Below are 14,865 nucleotides of genomic sequence, written 5' to 3' on the forward strand. Positions count from 1 at the left end.
AGCCCAGATAGGCCCTGAGCTCTACTGTGGGTTGCCTAAATGTGCTCTTCCCAGCGAGCTCACGTAATGGGCCAGGAAGCGGAGCACAATGCTCTCTGGCAAACAGTACCTTATTCGCTGCACGCGAAGGAATTGATAAAAAGGGTACTCTCATAGGCGTGCCTTAGATCTAATAAAGCCAGCTAAAATCAAGTGAGCGTTATCACTAGATCCCGCCCAGGGCATTGCAGATTAAACAAAAACCTGGCTTTCTAGCCTTACCTTTCCGAAACATCTAGATGTAGGTTTTGCAGTCCAGACGAGGAAACACCTAAATGTGAATGTGGTGCTTTGCATCATAAAAGAAGCCTCCTCCTCGGCGGACCACAGGTTAAGCTTGATGATTTTTAAAGAGTTTGCCCCCTAGCTAACAGTCCGATACTTTACGGATTTGGGTTTGAAAGGGGATCCGTTACAATAGGTCTTTACACGTCGCAGTGACGTCAGGAGCTTGCATTGCATTGACCCCGACCTCTAAAAATAATGTTTCTGAAAAGTAATAACAATCTAGATTCTCTAGTAGTAAATACTTTTTAATTTATTACATTTATTATGATTCACAGACAATAATCAATACTAACAAGATTGGTATAGTAATCACAATTCGTCATGTTTAGATATTGTTCAATTATTATATGTGAACACAACATGCACAAAGTAAAATAAAGTTTTAACTTTTTTTACTGAACAAGACTATGAAAGTTAATACAATAATTATACTAACATATTATTACAAATTATTTTACCTAATTTACATTAGGGACTATTTGATTTTATACATTGCGTTACAGTTCTCCTATAATTATTAAATGTATCGTTAAAGATATCAATATCAGCATGACTTTCTACATAATTATATAATCTTCATACGCGATAGTGCATCAAAGTGCGCTATATTAGTATCGAAGGTTGGAAAAAAAAAAGCATACGACTCAATCGCCGTCTGGGAACATTCAGAGGTACATTCTTTAAACAAAACGTAACGTCAATATTACAATTAATTATATTATAAATGTTTTTTTGTAAACATTGTATTTTTTACTATATGTTATTTATTAAATATTTGTATACAGCCACTTACCGACTTTTCTATGTCTAGGTAAGTGGTTACATACAAATATTTAATAACATTTAGTAAAACGTTTGACCACAAAGTTAATGCTTAAAATATTAATACATAAAATATTGATACAGTTTAAAGACAGACCAGGGAAGTTTCTAAATAAAAATCATACATATTAAATTGTGGTACAACAAAAGGATGTGGTTGTGCGTATTTGTATGAGAGTAAGTGTAGAGGTGTGTTTGTGTATATTTGTGTGGGAGTGAGTGTTAAGATTTGTGCAAGTGTGAGCATCATTAAAAAGCAAGTGGGAGCGTATCGCAGCCAGAAATAATGAGTCTTAATCTATTTAAAAATAAATGAAAGGCCATGTCAAATTTATCAATAGATGAAAAAAAAACATTATTTTTATATATTTTTTTTTTTGCACCACAACAGGCCAGGAGGCCTAATTACAGTGGTGAATTACATCACAGAGCACCCAGGCATGAGAAAAATCACATTTTAATTTTTGTGTTCTCACCGGGAATCGAACCCGGAACCTTCCTTGCGTGAGTCAAGCGTCTTGACCACTACACCACGGAGGCCGATTACAGTTTGAGCAAGAACGATAGAGGAAATATTGTTATGCATAGTTAGTGCTACAGATGGAAGAAATACTTATTTATTGTCACGTGAAAGGGGACATTAAGATTAATTTTGGAGAGTAGGTTAAAAGAGTCTAATTCGTTGCTTGCTATTCACACAGCGACGACGGCACCCGTCACGAATCCGTCAAACTAAACAATAATAGCGTCCAGCAGAGTGGAGTTATGGAAAATCAATATATCGACACGCTCTCATCAAATTATTTTTATAAATTATTCACAAAAAAAACATCTTTCGAAATTTAAAATCCTGCTGAATTGCGAGCATGCAATTCGTCGGCAGGTTCTTATACCAATGTTTTTAAATATCATATAATTAATCTACGTAAACAATTTAAGTTAAATATAACATAACATACATACACGATATTTTATTTATTCTACATGATAAAGCAAAATGCCTCCATAGAATTATAATAGCCCAAAAACCGCGTACGCACATAAAACTGACGCCAACATAACTATTCATAAAACTCAATTACGCCGTGTTGTGTCGTTTTTAAGTGTCAAAATACTGCCGAGATTAAAAGGGAATAGGGTGGGATCACATTTTATGTGGAAGAAGCAAATTCTCAAGTAATATTATTTAAGGATTCGATTATTTTACCGTCGGTCAGATTTTAAAATAAAAAAGGCGGATATTTTGTAAGTATTGTCAACGTAGTCAGTTTTTTACCCGGCTTTCTATTAATACGTCATTGGACCTTACTCATAAACTTAGCATAAAGTGACGCCATAGTATAGGGGTATAATTTAGATGGGAATACCATCCTTATTCTAGCACAGTAATAGGGATGGTATTCTTATCCGAATTATCTGGGGCAGGTGGGGGCTTTTGGCAAACTTTTGGACAAAGTGCCATGTTAACAAAATTGATTTTACGCGCTTTCTGGTAAAGTATAATTCTATGAATGCCCTTTGTAAGGGATATAAGTATAAATGGGAGTTTTTAATTAAAGAATCTGAAACCACGTATAATTACAGACGAAACAAGAAAAGGGTTTCTCACTAGTATTACACAGAATACACAAGTTTAACCTACTTTTATTTAAAGATATTTACATTCTGAACATGAAAAGGGTTTCTCTTTTCTTAATTAAAATCCGTGATATTATACGTTTACATATAACTTCTACGTGAACATGAACATGATACAGATAATTTTCTTTTTCTTTTCCGTAGTTAAAAATGTAAAAATACGTATATATTTAATTCGAATGTGTGGGAAATTAATGTATGACAGGGTTACGAATGATGAACTCAGGCGAGAATGTAAATCTGAGTCAAGTATAATTGATAAGATTAAGAAAGGGTCCCTGAGATGGTTTAGTCACGTAGACGATTGGACGACGAAAGAATGGTAAAACAAGTGTACATGGCGAAAATAAACGCCAACGTGAGACGAGGACGACCGAGGAAGACGTGGCATGATCAGATAAACCTTAATCTTAAGTCTGTTCATGTCAAAAGCAGACAGAACAGAAGGGTATGTATGACAAGATGTATGAATGTGGAAGAAAGTAGAAATGTATGCCAGGATAGACGTGTGTGGCGGTCCATTTTATCTGCCTACCCCCACGGAGAAATGGCGAGATGGTAGTAGTAGTAGTGGTGTATATAGTTGAATTTCATTGTATTTTTTTTAAACAAATCAAATGCAGAGAGGCATAATGAAGTTTGAAATACTCGAAAATTTTGAATTGATTTATTTTACAAACGTTTATGTACATAACAAAAATATTCCAAGGCGTACATAACACGAAAAAATTAACACTAAAATTTAAATATCTGTTGATTTTAGTGAAGTTAGAGAGCTGAAAATATTTTGTTTTGCAAAGATTTATCTGATAAAATAATTTCACATACTAGGCAACACCTGGAATCAATTTTCCAATTTTTAAACTTCTTGGACCAGTTGGTTTAAAATAATTAAATTTACTACACTACTGTGAAAGTTACATAGAGTGTAAAGTGGTCACTTAGACCAATCAAAGACAGGGCATAAGCTCTTTAAATGTCTAGACTTCCATATTAGACTTTCCAGTAGTTTGTTAATATTTCATGTCAACCATGTCGCAAATCGAATCCGAGACCTCTTGCATGGTAGGCAAACTCGCTGACCACTACACAACGACGCCGACTTAAACATTAGTATAAACTAGTTAAATAATTGTAAATATTAATAAAAATACACAGTAATATTAACTAACTAAGGGATTTATTTTTTATTTTATATTTGGATTCTGAACAATCAACGATGTTGTCACAGATCGGTTTGAGGTCACTACCGGAATTCGTCAAGGTTGCGTCCTTGCACCGTTCCTTTTTATAATTCTCATGGACTTCATCCTAAGGAAGTCAATTCCACTTGGTCGAGAAATATCCATCTCCTGCTCCAAAAAACTCTGCGACCTAGAGTATGCCGATCATGCGGTTATAATTGACGATTCAGTCACGGGTCTTCAGGCCACCGTAGATAGCCTGAATAGGTACTCCGCAGGTACTCCGCATGTAAATCCCCTGAATCTGTGAAACCAAATAATCGAAAGGGTCGAGAGTTTTAAATACCTGGGAGTATATGTTACCGAAAATGGCAGCTGTCAAAAAGAACTGGGAGTGCGGCTAGAAGTAGCAGGCGCGACATTCAACAGCATGAAGGCTGTCTGGAGATCGGATATTTACTTAGTGAAAAACAAATGCCGCCTATATAACGCCTGCATAACACCTATTCTCCTCTATGGATGCGAACCGTGGCACCTCACTAGGACCCAAAACAACAAAATATTGAGTTTTGAGAATAGGTGTCTCAGAAGAATCTTGGGTGTGCGGTGGTTTGAATTTGTGTGGAATGAAATAAAAAGAGAACGGATGCAGCAAACTTCGGTGAAAACTGTCATCAAGCGGAGGCGATCCGGTTGGCTTGGCCATGTATTGCGGATGCCTCCTGAGAGCCATGCTTGCCTACTTTACAAGGCATCAGATTCTCGACGTCCTTGACGTCCACTGCTGACTGTTCGTCGGCAGTTCATGTCAGAACTACGGGACGCGAATCTGACTTGGGAGGACGCTCAGAAGCAGGCAGCCGACAGAGATGTCTGGAGGATCTTCGTGGACACCATATGCTCCATCTAGGGAGCGGACATGGAATGATGATGATGATGATGATTTTGAAAATTAAAAGGGCATTTTCATTAGTACAAGAGCAAAGAATCGGATGGGCAAGCTATATTCTCTAATGTCTAATGATGGCAAAGCGTGTTATCGACTGGTGACCGAGGAATACCAGGTCCCAAGGACGCCCACTGATGAGACAGTCGGGTAATATTCGAAGGTTTTACGGGAGATAGAGGATAAGAGCGGCACAGGCCCGAGAGGAAAGGGGGGACAGAGAGCTATCTCCTGTAGTAGACCAATGTAGTATATTTTTGATGAAGAATCAAAAATGCATTGGCAGAAGCATGAATATTTACCCAATAAACATGAAAAATTCTAAATAGTATGAGTCCGAAAGTGTCGTTTCAATTGATTTTTACGAATACATGAATATTTGCACTCTGAACATGAAAAGGGTTTCTCACCAGTATGAGTTAGAATGTGTCGTTTCAATTGACCTTTACTGACACATGAATAATTGCATTCTGGACACGAAAAGGGTTTGTTACCAGTATGCGTTAGAATGTGCTGTTTCAATTGATTTTTTTGAAAACATGAATATTCACACTCTGGACATGAAAAGGGTCTCTCACCAGTATGAGTTAGAATGTGCTGGTTCAATGAACCTTTACGAATACACGAATAATTACACTCTGTACATGAATACGGTTTCTCACCAGTGTGAGTGAGAATGTGTATTTTCAAATCTCTTTTACGAAAAGATGAATATTTACACTCTGAACACAAAAAGGGTTTCTCGCCAGCGTGAGTAAGAGCGTGTACTTTTAAATCTCTTTGACGAAAAGTAGAATATTTACACTCTGAGCAAGAAAACGGTTTCTCACCAGTATGAGTTAAAATGTGTTGTTTCAACTGACTTTTTTGAATACATGTATATTTACACTCTGAACAAGAAAAAGGTTTCTGATCACTATGAGTAAAAATGTGTTGTTTCAATTGTTTTTCCTGAACACACGAATAATTGCACTCTGAACATGAAAAGAATTTCTCACCAGTATGAGTTAGAATGTGTTGTTTCAATTGACGTTTTTGTATACATGAATATTCACACACTGAACATGAAAATGGTTTCTCGACAGTATGAGTTAAAATGTGTTGATTTAGTTGACTTTTACGAATGCATGAATATTTACACTGCAAACATGAAAATCGTTTCTCACCAGTATGAGTAAGAATGTGTTGGTTTAAATGACTTTTTTGAATACATAAATAATTACATTCTGGACAAGAAAAGGGTTTCTTACCGGTGTGAGATAGAATATGTTGTTTCAATTGATCTTTTCGAATACATGAATATTTACACTCTGCACATGAAAACAGTTTCTCTCCAGTATGAGTTAGAATGTGCTGTTTTAATTGCCTTTGTTGAATACATGAATATTTACACTCTGAACATGAAAACAGTTTCTCGCCTGTATGAATTAGAATGTGTTGATTCATTCGACTTTTTTGAATACACGTATATTTACACTCTGAACATGAAAAGGGTTTCTTCTCAGTATGAGTTAGAATGTGATGTTGTAACTGCCTTTTTTGAATACAAGAATATTTACACTCTGGACATGAAAACAGTTTCTCCCCAGTATGAGTAAGAATGTGTTGTTTCATTCGACTTCTTTGAATACATGAATATTTACACTCTGAACATGAAAAGGGTTTCTTACCGGTATGAGTTAGGATGTGGAATTTGAGTCGGCTTTTACGAATACATGAATATTTACACTCTGGACATGAAAAGGGTTTCTTATCACTACTAGTGAAAACATGTTTTTTCGAATCACTTTTACGAACACTTGAATTTTTACACTTTGGATATGAAACGGATTTCTTTTCAGTATTGAGAATATGAGTTTTTAATTTATTCTTCTTTAAACATTGTGACGAAAGGCGTCGTTTCTCTATAGTATTAGGTGTGTTGTGTGAAACATGCAATGAACGCGTTTCACTGCCTTCGGGGTATTTAGGTTGAATACCACTTCTCCTTGAAACTGAAAAAAAAACAACGTATTTCAACAGATTTCAGGTGAATATGATTTTTCTTGTAGAAGCTTATCAAATGTGAAATGTTTAGGCACTGAGTACAAATGTTAGGGAAGTCCCTATAGGCGGCTACTACTACTACTACTACTACTACCATCACGCCATTTCCCCGTAGGGGTAGGCAGAGAGAATGGACCGCCACACACGTCTATCCTGGCATACACTCCTAGCCTCTTCCACATTCATACATCTTGTCATACATGCCCTTCGGTTCTGTCTGCTTTTGACATGACCAGACTTAAGATTTTGGTTTATCTGATCATGCCACGTCTTCCTTGGTCGTCCTCGTCTAACGTTGCCGTTCATTTTTGCCATATATACTTGTTTTACCATTCTCTCGTCGTCCATTCGTTCTACGTGACCAAACCATCTCAGAGACCCTTTCTTAATCTTATCAATTATACTTGTCTCAGATTTACACTCTCGCCTGATTTCATCATTCGTAACCCTGTCATACATTGATTTCCCACACATTCGTCTAAGAGATCGCATTTCAACCGCGTTCACTCGGCTTTCATCCTTCCTCTGCCAGTTCCATGTTTCACTTCCATACATAAGTGTTGGGACTAAAACTCCGTTGTGCACTGCCAGTTTAGCTTCGATTGACATATTTTTATTAGAAATTACTGTGCTTAGTGCTCCGTTCATTTTGTTGCCCGCATTCACTCTTCTTTCAACATCTTTTTCTACTCTTCCATCTCTTGAAAACATGCTTCCCAGGTACACAAATATAGGCGGCTTATTTCTTTATTTAATAATATGACGATTCATTCCTTCGATATGAAAATTAAATAAACCAATTAATGCAAGGAATCTTTATATATATTAATGTGAAAAGTAGCAATAATCACCTTCAGCAGACGATATTAAACATTCCTGTTTAATAGTAGGACAAACAATGTCGATTTCAGTAAACCTAAGAATATCACTTTCTATTTTATACTCTTGTTTAGTACTAGTCCCCGGTTCAATCTTCACGGTAGCGAACTCTGGCTCCTCGCTTTTGTAGGAACAAAGAGGCCCTTCTCCAGTATGGAAAATATCTCCTTGTGCATCGCCAGTCCCGGGTTCTGCCTTAACAGTTACTGAGGCGAATTCCATTTGAACTCCTGCAAAACGTTAAGGTGGGTCAAATTAAATGTGTAAGTGATGACTTTAACCGTAGATGGGCGCCGTGGCGCAGTTGGGTAAACGGCCAACTTTGTATCTGGCGTCGCGGGTTTGATTCCCGCCAGTTGCAAGAAAGAAAATACAAAAAATATTTTTTATCTTAATTGGTCTGGGTGTTGTGGTGTATTTTTGATAACTTCCTTCCATATCCTTTTTTTATCACCCGCTGACAAGCCCCTAAAATATAGGATAAGCGAGTTATTCTCATAGAACCATATTAGTCCAGAAACGGCGTACGCGCATCAAACTGAAGCCGACTAAACTACTCATTAACTCTTAACTGGCGTCATGGTAAAAAAAATGCGTTACTGGCGTCCGAGCCCCGCTACACCCACTCTTTTTTAAAAAAAATATCTGATGGTTGATTTTGATTTTGATTTTTGCTAACAATTACATGTTTCACATCCTGTTAATAGGTAAATAAAAAATCTTTAAATTGCAAAGATATATACTTTAATCAGTCTTAAACAACAATATTGACAAAATAAAAAAAACTGTGTTTAGTACATTGACCGATGAAACGTATGACATTTTTTTTATTATCAACTTGATCACATATTCTTATAATAGAAAAATGTTATAAAAAAAAAGAAAAAAGGAAAAATAAATAAACAACATAGAATTAACAATGGATAAAACACAGCTTTTTTTTACTAATTGAAGCAGATTTTTCATACTCTGCAGTGCATGTGTTTCAAATGAGATTTTTGCACTTAAAACATAAACTTAGAATCTTTGCACGCTTGCCAGAAGGACACACGAAACTTATAGACACGTTTGTCGAATAATAATGTAAAAAATAAATAAAATTCAGCGGAAATTTTGCGTACCCATTATAAAACGAAATAATACAGACTCAAATGGATATAAAGTCGTTGGAACAATAGGCATCTTTCACCTCTCCGGAATTACACTACACCCATCTTCAGGAATTTAGCAAACAACATGTGTTTGCACATGTGCGACAATGCGACAGTGACTAGGATTACGCAAAATCTACGAAAACTACCCTTCGGATATTTTTTTATCTGCTATGTTATCCAGAGTTAAAACGGTGCTTTATCAGTTTAGTTTTTTTATTGTTTACTTTTTAGCATGGCACAAATTTCCTATTATGCTAAATGTTTATTTATGTAAATTTATTGTATAATTATTGGTATAAATTTAAGTAGCTAGAATGTCACTCGTTCATGCACTTTGTAGCTGCAAGACGATTAGTAATCTAGCTTCAATAGGTAAATGTTATCAACTATCAAATTTTCAAATTTAGTAAATAGGGTCTAGAATTCCATTCGTCCATGCGCTCAGTAGCTGCAAGATTTGTGTTTTTTTTAAAGTTTTTTTTAATATCACTTTAACTCTTAACTTCATTGTCAAATAAAAAAATAAAAAATGTAAATAGGGGCTAGATTTTTTATTGTCTATGCGCTTTGTAGCTTTAAGACGTGTTGTAATCTAGCTCCTATATATCATAATTGGAGACGAGGAACTATAATCCCGACCATCTATGCGCTCTGTAGCTGCAAGACGTGCTGGGATATTTATTTATTTTACAGCGCTCATGAGGTGATTTTCACAAAAAAATGTTGGCCTTGCTTAAAAATCAGACAGACGGTAAAATAATCGAATTCTCAAATAACGTTATTTGTGACTACGCTGCTTACACAGAAATGTAGTCCCACTCTATTCACTTTAAATCTCAGCCGTATGTTTACACTAAAAACGACACAACTATTAATTAGGTAATTGAATTTAAATTGCAAGTTGAGTACTAAGCGACTTCAATAGAAAACTAAAGGCCCTAACGTTTCTGGACTATTATAATTCTATGAGATGACGTTGTAAAACTGTTACACGGGTACATTTGTTGGTAGTTGTGAGTACGTTGGATGTATTTGCAGAAAAACTCTGCATATAAAGGTATTCTGACTGCTATAGAGCGCGTAGATAACGCTTTGCTAACGCGTATTTAGTACGTAGATTGCTACACATGCTACAGGCTAAAAAGCGTTGTCTACGCGCGTTATACCGTTCAGAATACCACTCCTGAATTAAAATTAAATTAAGACTATCACACTTCATTTTAAACAGGAAAAAATAACTCCAAATATGAATATAAAACATTCGTCAAACAGATATTTCGGCGTCATGCTTTTTTTTAAATAGCAGTTTAATATTTATTAATTCTATTTTTTCTTATTGCGCAATAAAATACTACCCTATCACCTATACTATACACGAAGACGATAATATTGTATCATAAACTTATCACTACAAATGATATTATACAAAACTTTAGAAGACCGTTTTCTTTTTCAATCAGACATTAACTCTTTTAACCCGTGGTGTAAAGTCAATAAATGAGAACTTAATATTTGAAAATGCAAAACAATGTCATTTCATAGAACAAAACAACCGATTTACTTCGAGTACCTATTGGAAAACAAGAGTCCATCAGAGATTTAGTTGTTTTAGACTATAAACTAACAAACAACGAGCATAAAGATAATACAGTAAATAAATCACTGAAATTACTTGGCTTTATTAACAAAATATTATCTGATTTTACTAATGTCCGTACAATCAAAACTCTTTATTGCTCAACTGTTCGCCCTCTTCTAGAATATGCCTCCTAGAATAGTGGTCTGGTCTCCATTCTATGTCAATCGCATAAACCACATTGAATCAGTCCAACATCGCTTGCTTCGAATAGTAGCGTGGATGCTTGGACTAGAGAGAGGTAATTATTCTTATGCTGATATAGAGTCAATGTTAAATATTTCTAGTCTACAAAAACGTAGAACTAATATTGTTTCCATATATATGTTCGGCATGCGTAATGGTATAATCGTGTTGTTGAAAATGTTCCATCATTACTGAGACTGTAAAATTCAATATTCCAAATCGTAGGTTGAGAAACAATGAAGTACTGTTCATCGATCAGCATAGAACAAATTATGGCCTTAATTCTCCAATGACCCAACCCGTCTTTGTCGTATTGTTAACTCAAGACAAGATCTGGACTTTTTTGTCTGACTGACTGAAGTTTACAACAATTTAAACGAGCACTAAATAAATAAACCAGATCTTGTCTCGATGTCCCTTTTGTTTGTCAATGCTTCTTTTATTCTTTTTTTAATGTTTTAAACTATTATTTTAATGTAATATTTAAACCCTATAAATTGTATTCATGAACAATGTCCGTTAATAAATAAATAAATTATCACATGAATTTCCTAACTCCTGTTATTTTTAATCGGTAGATGGTTCTTGACTTTCAATTTAACCCAGAGATTATACACGTATAAAACTCTTACAGAAATCTAAAGGAATCATATTCCATGTCTCCTATCTTTTCGTAAACTTCACCGTTATTGATAATATAAATAATAAACCTACCCAGAAAAACCTGTACACTCGAAAGCGAAAAAATAAAACAACGGTACCTCAAGGTCGGCTCCAAAAAATTTCAAAACCAGTATAACTTAAAACGAAGAGAGAAGTTCACACAAGGACAAGACAATGGTGGAGATCATTTCATCGCGCATCGTAGTGAATGTAAACTTAACTGGGGATTTTAATATCTTTTACACGGCGCTTACCTTCGCGAACTGTCACCTATTAGTGTAAGCACACGGAATGGCGGCCAACCCGTGGATAATGTTGCCAGCCTACAGGCTTTTTATAGTCTAAAGGTATGACCAGTCACTATCTGGTTTAAGTAGTTACTTTACGCATTTTCAAAACCAGTACGGATATTGTGAAAAAAATATTTCATAAGTACGTATCACCCAAAAAAGAAACAAATTAAATTATTTCATACTTTACTTTAAAAATCAAGTGAAAAAAACATGTCCCTAAAAAAACGCAACATATTTGGCTTTGATAATTATGACGTCAAGATTCTTGACGATGTTCTCCAAAAATTTTAACTTTTACAAAGTTCAAAATTAACACGAATTGTGACGTATTAGGGTCGTGGCTAATGCAATGAACGTTTTTGCGAGAATCCAACATTATAAATTAAAAAATATTTTTACTCTTCTTAAAAGTAGTTAATCCATTGTTCTTCGCCTTTTTAACTCTTGTGTGGATGTGATGTTGTCAAACTAGTCTACATACGATCCAAAACTTGATATATCACTCTTTATTTTTTTTATTATGACATTGTACTTTATACAATCTCAAATAAATATTTCCACACTGGATTTAGAATGTGAAATTTGTATAACTTTGCTGAATTTATTACAAGAAATATTTATCCTTGCTACGCAAAGAATGCATGTCCGCCAATACAGCAATAATTCTATATAAAAGAGAACACGAAGATAGAACTCATAACGAGGAAGACAGAGAGGCTGTTCAGTAGCCAGTGTTTGTATGAAACATATTCAGTAGGTTATTGACAGTGATGGGGGATGGCACGCGTGTAAAATCTGTGAATTATTTTTCTACAACAAGGCTGAACCATATTTTTAATTTTATATATTGTGGATGTTATCTAAGAATGAAGGAGTTATTTAACAGTATGACGTCATGTTTTTTTTTCAAATATCTGAACTTTAGAATATTCCGTCTTTTGTTTGTGGTAACACGATGTTACATCACCACATATAATATTTACCACAGTCTTTATTAAGGTATTTCCATATAAATGTGAAGATTAAATGGACTGAAGGTTCTCATAAAGTTTTACAATTATTTCTAGGTAGGTACTTTTTTATATGGGAGACGCATGTATTATTTACCCTGCTTGTTATGTAAAAGGTTTATAATATAAAAACGCGGATTTTTCTGCAATGAACAAGTGTTGGGATCCCTACTGTCGGACGAGAATTATTAACTTTGTGTAATCTAGGGATTTTTATTTTTTGCTCGCGATTTAACTCAGTTTCCAATCTAACAATACACTTTATTAAATGTCAAAATAGGTAAATCTATTCGAACACCATAGAATTAAGAATATTCCAGTAGGAGCGTAGAATCATATTTGAATACATCGGACTGTGTCCAATAATTCCCCCAAGATTCTAATTCGTTGCTTGCTATTCACACAGCGACGACGGTACCCGTCACGAATCCGTCAAACTAAACAATAATAGCGTCCAGCAGAGTATAGTTATGGAAAATCAATGTATTGACACGCTCTCATTAATTTATTTTCATAAATAATTTACAAAAAAATATATTGAAATTTAAAATCTTGCTAAATTGCGAGCATGCAATTCGTCGGCAGGTTCTTATACCAATGTTTTTAAATATCACACACTTAGGGGTATTTCACCATCTACTTTTAAATCCTGATTAACGAAATGTAAGTCAAAATTTGCTACCCGATTTAAACGATATTTGCAACGAACCAATTTCACCACCGAAATAATGCTAAATCAATCATCCGACTAGTTAATCAAGACATTCGTCTGGCAACACAACGCGAAATGCCGGAATGACAAAATCTATGGACAAAAATCAATCGCTTATCTGTCAAAACACGGGTACGCATTCTCAATTCTCAGCAACTTCGTCAATTCTTCAGTTATTCGGTTAGTTTTTTACAAGTTTTAGATATATCTCAGTATAATAAAATACTGATTCTATTCAAATTGGTTTACAGTCGTAGAAGTGTTGTTGAATGTAAGAAAAGTGATTCTTTGCAGTGGCGAGATAAAGATGCCGAGTGCACCTTAATAAAGGCAGAATTTAACTGCAGTTCTGAAGCGTCTGCATTCCGCACCAGGAAAAATCCCCGTCAAAAATATGACGCCATCAAGCGGGCCGTGCGGAAGAGGTCTACGGATATCCGTAAGAACCTCACGAAGACTGGTGGAGGTAGCAGTACGGTGCCTCCTCTTGACCAGATGGAAATAGTGATTATGGAGATGATATCCCCGAGTAGTGAGGGCGAACCGATGGTGTTTGACAGTGATGCCGCACCGCTGTGTAAGTAAAAATCTTAAATATTTATTTTATTTAAAATACCCGAGCGGGTTTCCACATTTTTAAAAATAAAAAAATACGTGAAGGTAAGATGATTAGTCTTACACTTCAGGTGCCAGTCCAGGGACTATGAAATACTTGCACGATGAGGCCAACCCAATATTTTTTTCTAAATTTAAATATCGATATTGAACACCAAAATATATTATTAGAGCTAAATTCTAATTCTAATTCTCGAGGCACTCTCTTAATACCCATCCACAATTCCTCTTTCTTCTCTAACTCATTTATTGTCCATGCGGCTCCACTGTGGAATCATCTCCCATCCACCATCAAAGATGTTACTACATTATTACCAAAATTTATTTAAAAGTGATTCAAATAGATCAAGTCAAAGAAGGAATCGTGTGTTAGAAATACCACATTGTAAAACGAGGCTCCGCACAGAGACATGCATATTTTATAGGCCCAAAAATTTTTAATTCTTTTTTACTGATAATATTTCATTGATTACAAACTTTCGAAATTTTCCTTCTTTTCAAAAACATGCACTATCCTGGATTCAAACTATATGAACTCTTTTTTTCCATGAATTATTTTGTTGCCCTTTAATAATAAGGAATATTGTTGTGTTTTTTTAAATATTTTTTATTTCCTTTTTTAATTACTATAAAAAAAATACCATATTATCTTTTACAGAATATTTTATTTTTTCTTTCTTATGTTACACAAAAATATTATAACTGTCCATTATTTATTATAGGAGCAAAAATTCATTAACATTTTCTTGTATAC

At 34.9% G+C, this 14,865-nt stretch overlaps 1 protein-coding gene and 1 long non-coding RNA gene across 2 annotated transcripts; one reads left to right on the plus strand and one right to left on the minus strand.

Moving 5' to 3' along the window:
- The first annotated feature begins 561 nt into the window (after positions 1 to 561).
- LOC148285730 (uncharacterized) lies at positions 562 to 5,388 on the plus strand. Its single transcript, XR_015823160.1, has 2 exons — positions 562 to 2,669; positions 4,839 to 5,388. It is a non-coding gene; the product is annotated as an uncharacterized LOC148285730 (long non-coding RNA).
- On the minus strand, positions 2,659 to 11,759 carry LOC148285731 (uncharacterized). Its single transcript, XM_088230881.1, has 3 exons — positions 11,580 to 11,759; positions 7,815 to 8,072; positions 2,659 to 6,911 (listed from the first exon to the last, which is right to left on the minus strand). Exons 2-3 carry the CDS (start codon positions 8,062 to 8,064, stop codon positions 5,239 to 5,241), a joined length of 1,923 nt encoding a protein of 640 aa, XP_088087007.1. The 5' UTR covers positions 8,065 to 8,072; positions 11,580 to 11,759; the 3' UTR covers positions 2,659 to 5,238.
- Positions 11,760 to 14,865: the final 3,106 nt, after the last annotated feature.

The sequence above is a fragment of the Micrasema longulum genome, unplaced genomic scaffold (assembly GCF_059751315.1).
Source record: "Micrasema longulum isolate JH-2025_06_02 unplaced genomic scaffold, ASM5975131v1 h1tg000008l, whole genome shotgun sequence".
NCBI classification, from domain to species: domain Eukaryota; kingdom Metazoa; phylum Arthropoda; class Insecta; order Trichoptera; family Brachycentridae; genus Micrasema; species Micrasema longulum.

Bases quoted from the DNA above. Each gene is read 5' to 3' on its own strand.
- LOC148285731 (XM_088230881.1), bottom strand. From the start codon at position 8,064: ATGGAATTCGCCTCAGTAACTGTTAAGGCAGAACCCGGGACTGGCGAT. The intron at 6,912-7,814 runs GTGATTATTGCT...TTTTTTTTTCAG, and splicing joins TTTAATATCGTCTGCTGAAG to TTTCAAGGAGAAGTGGTATT.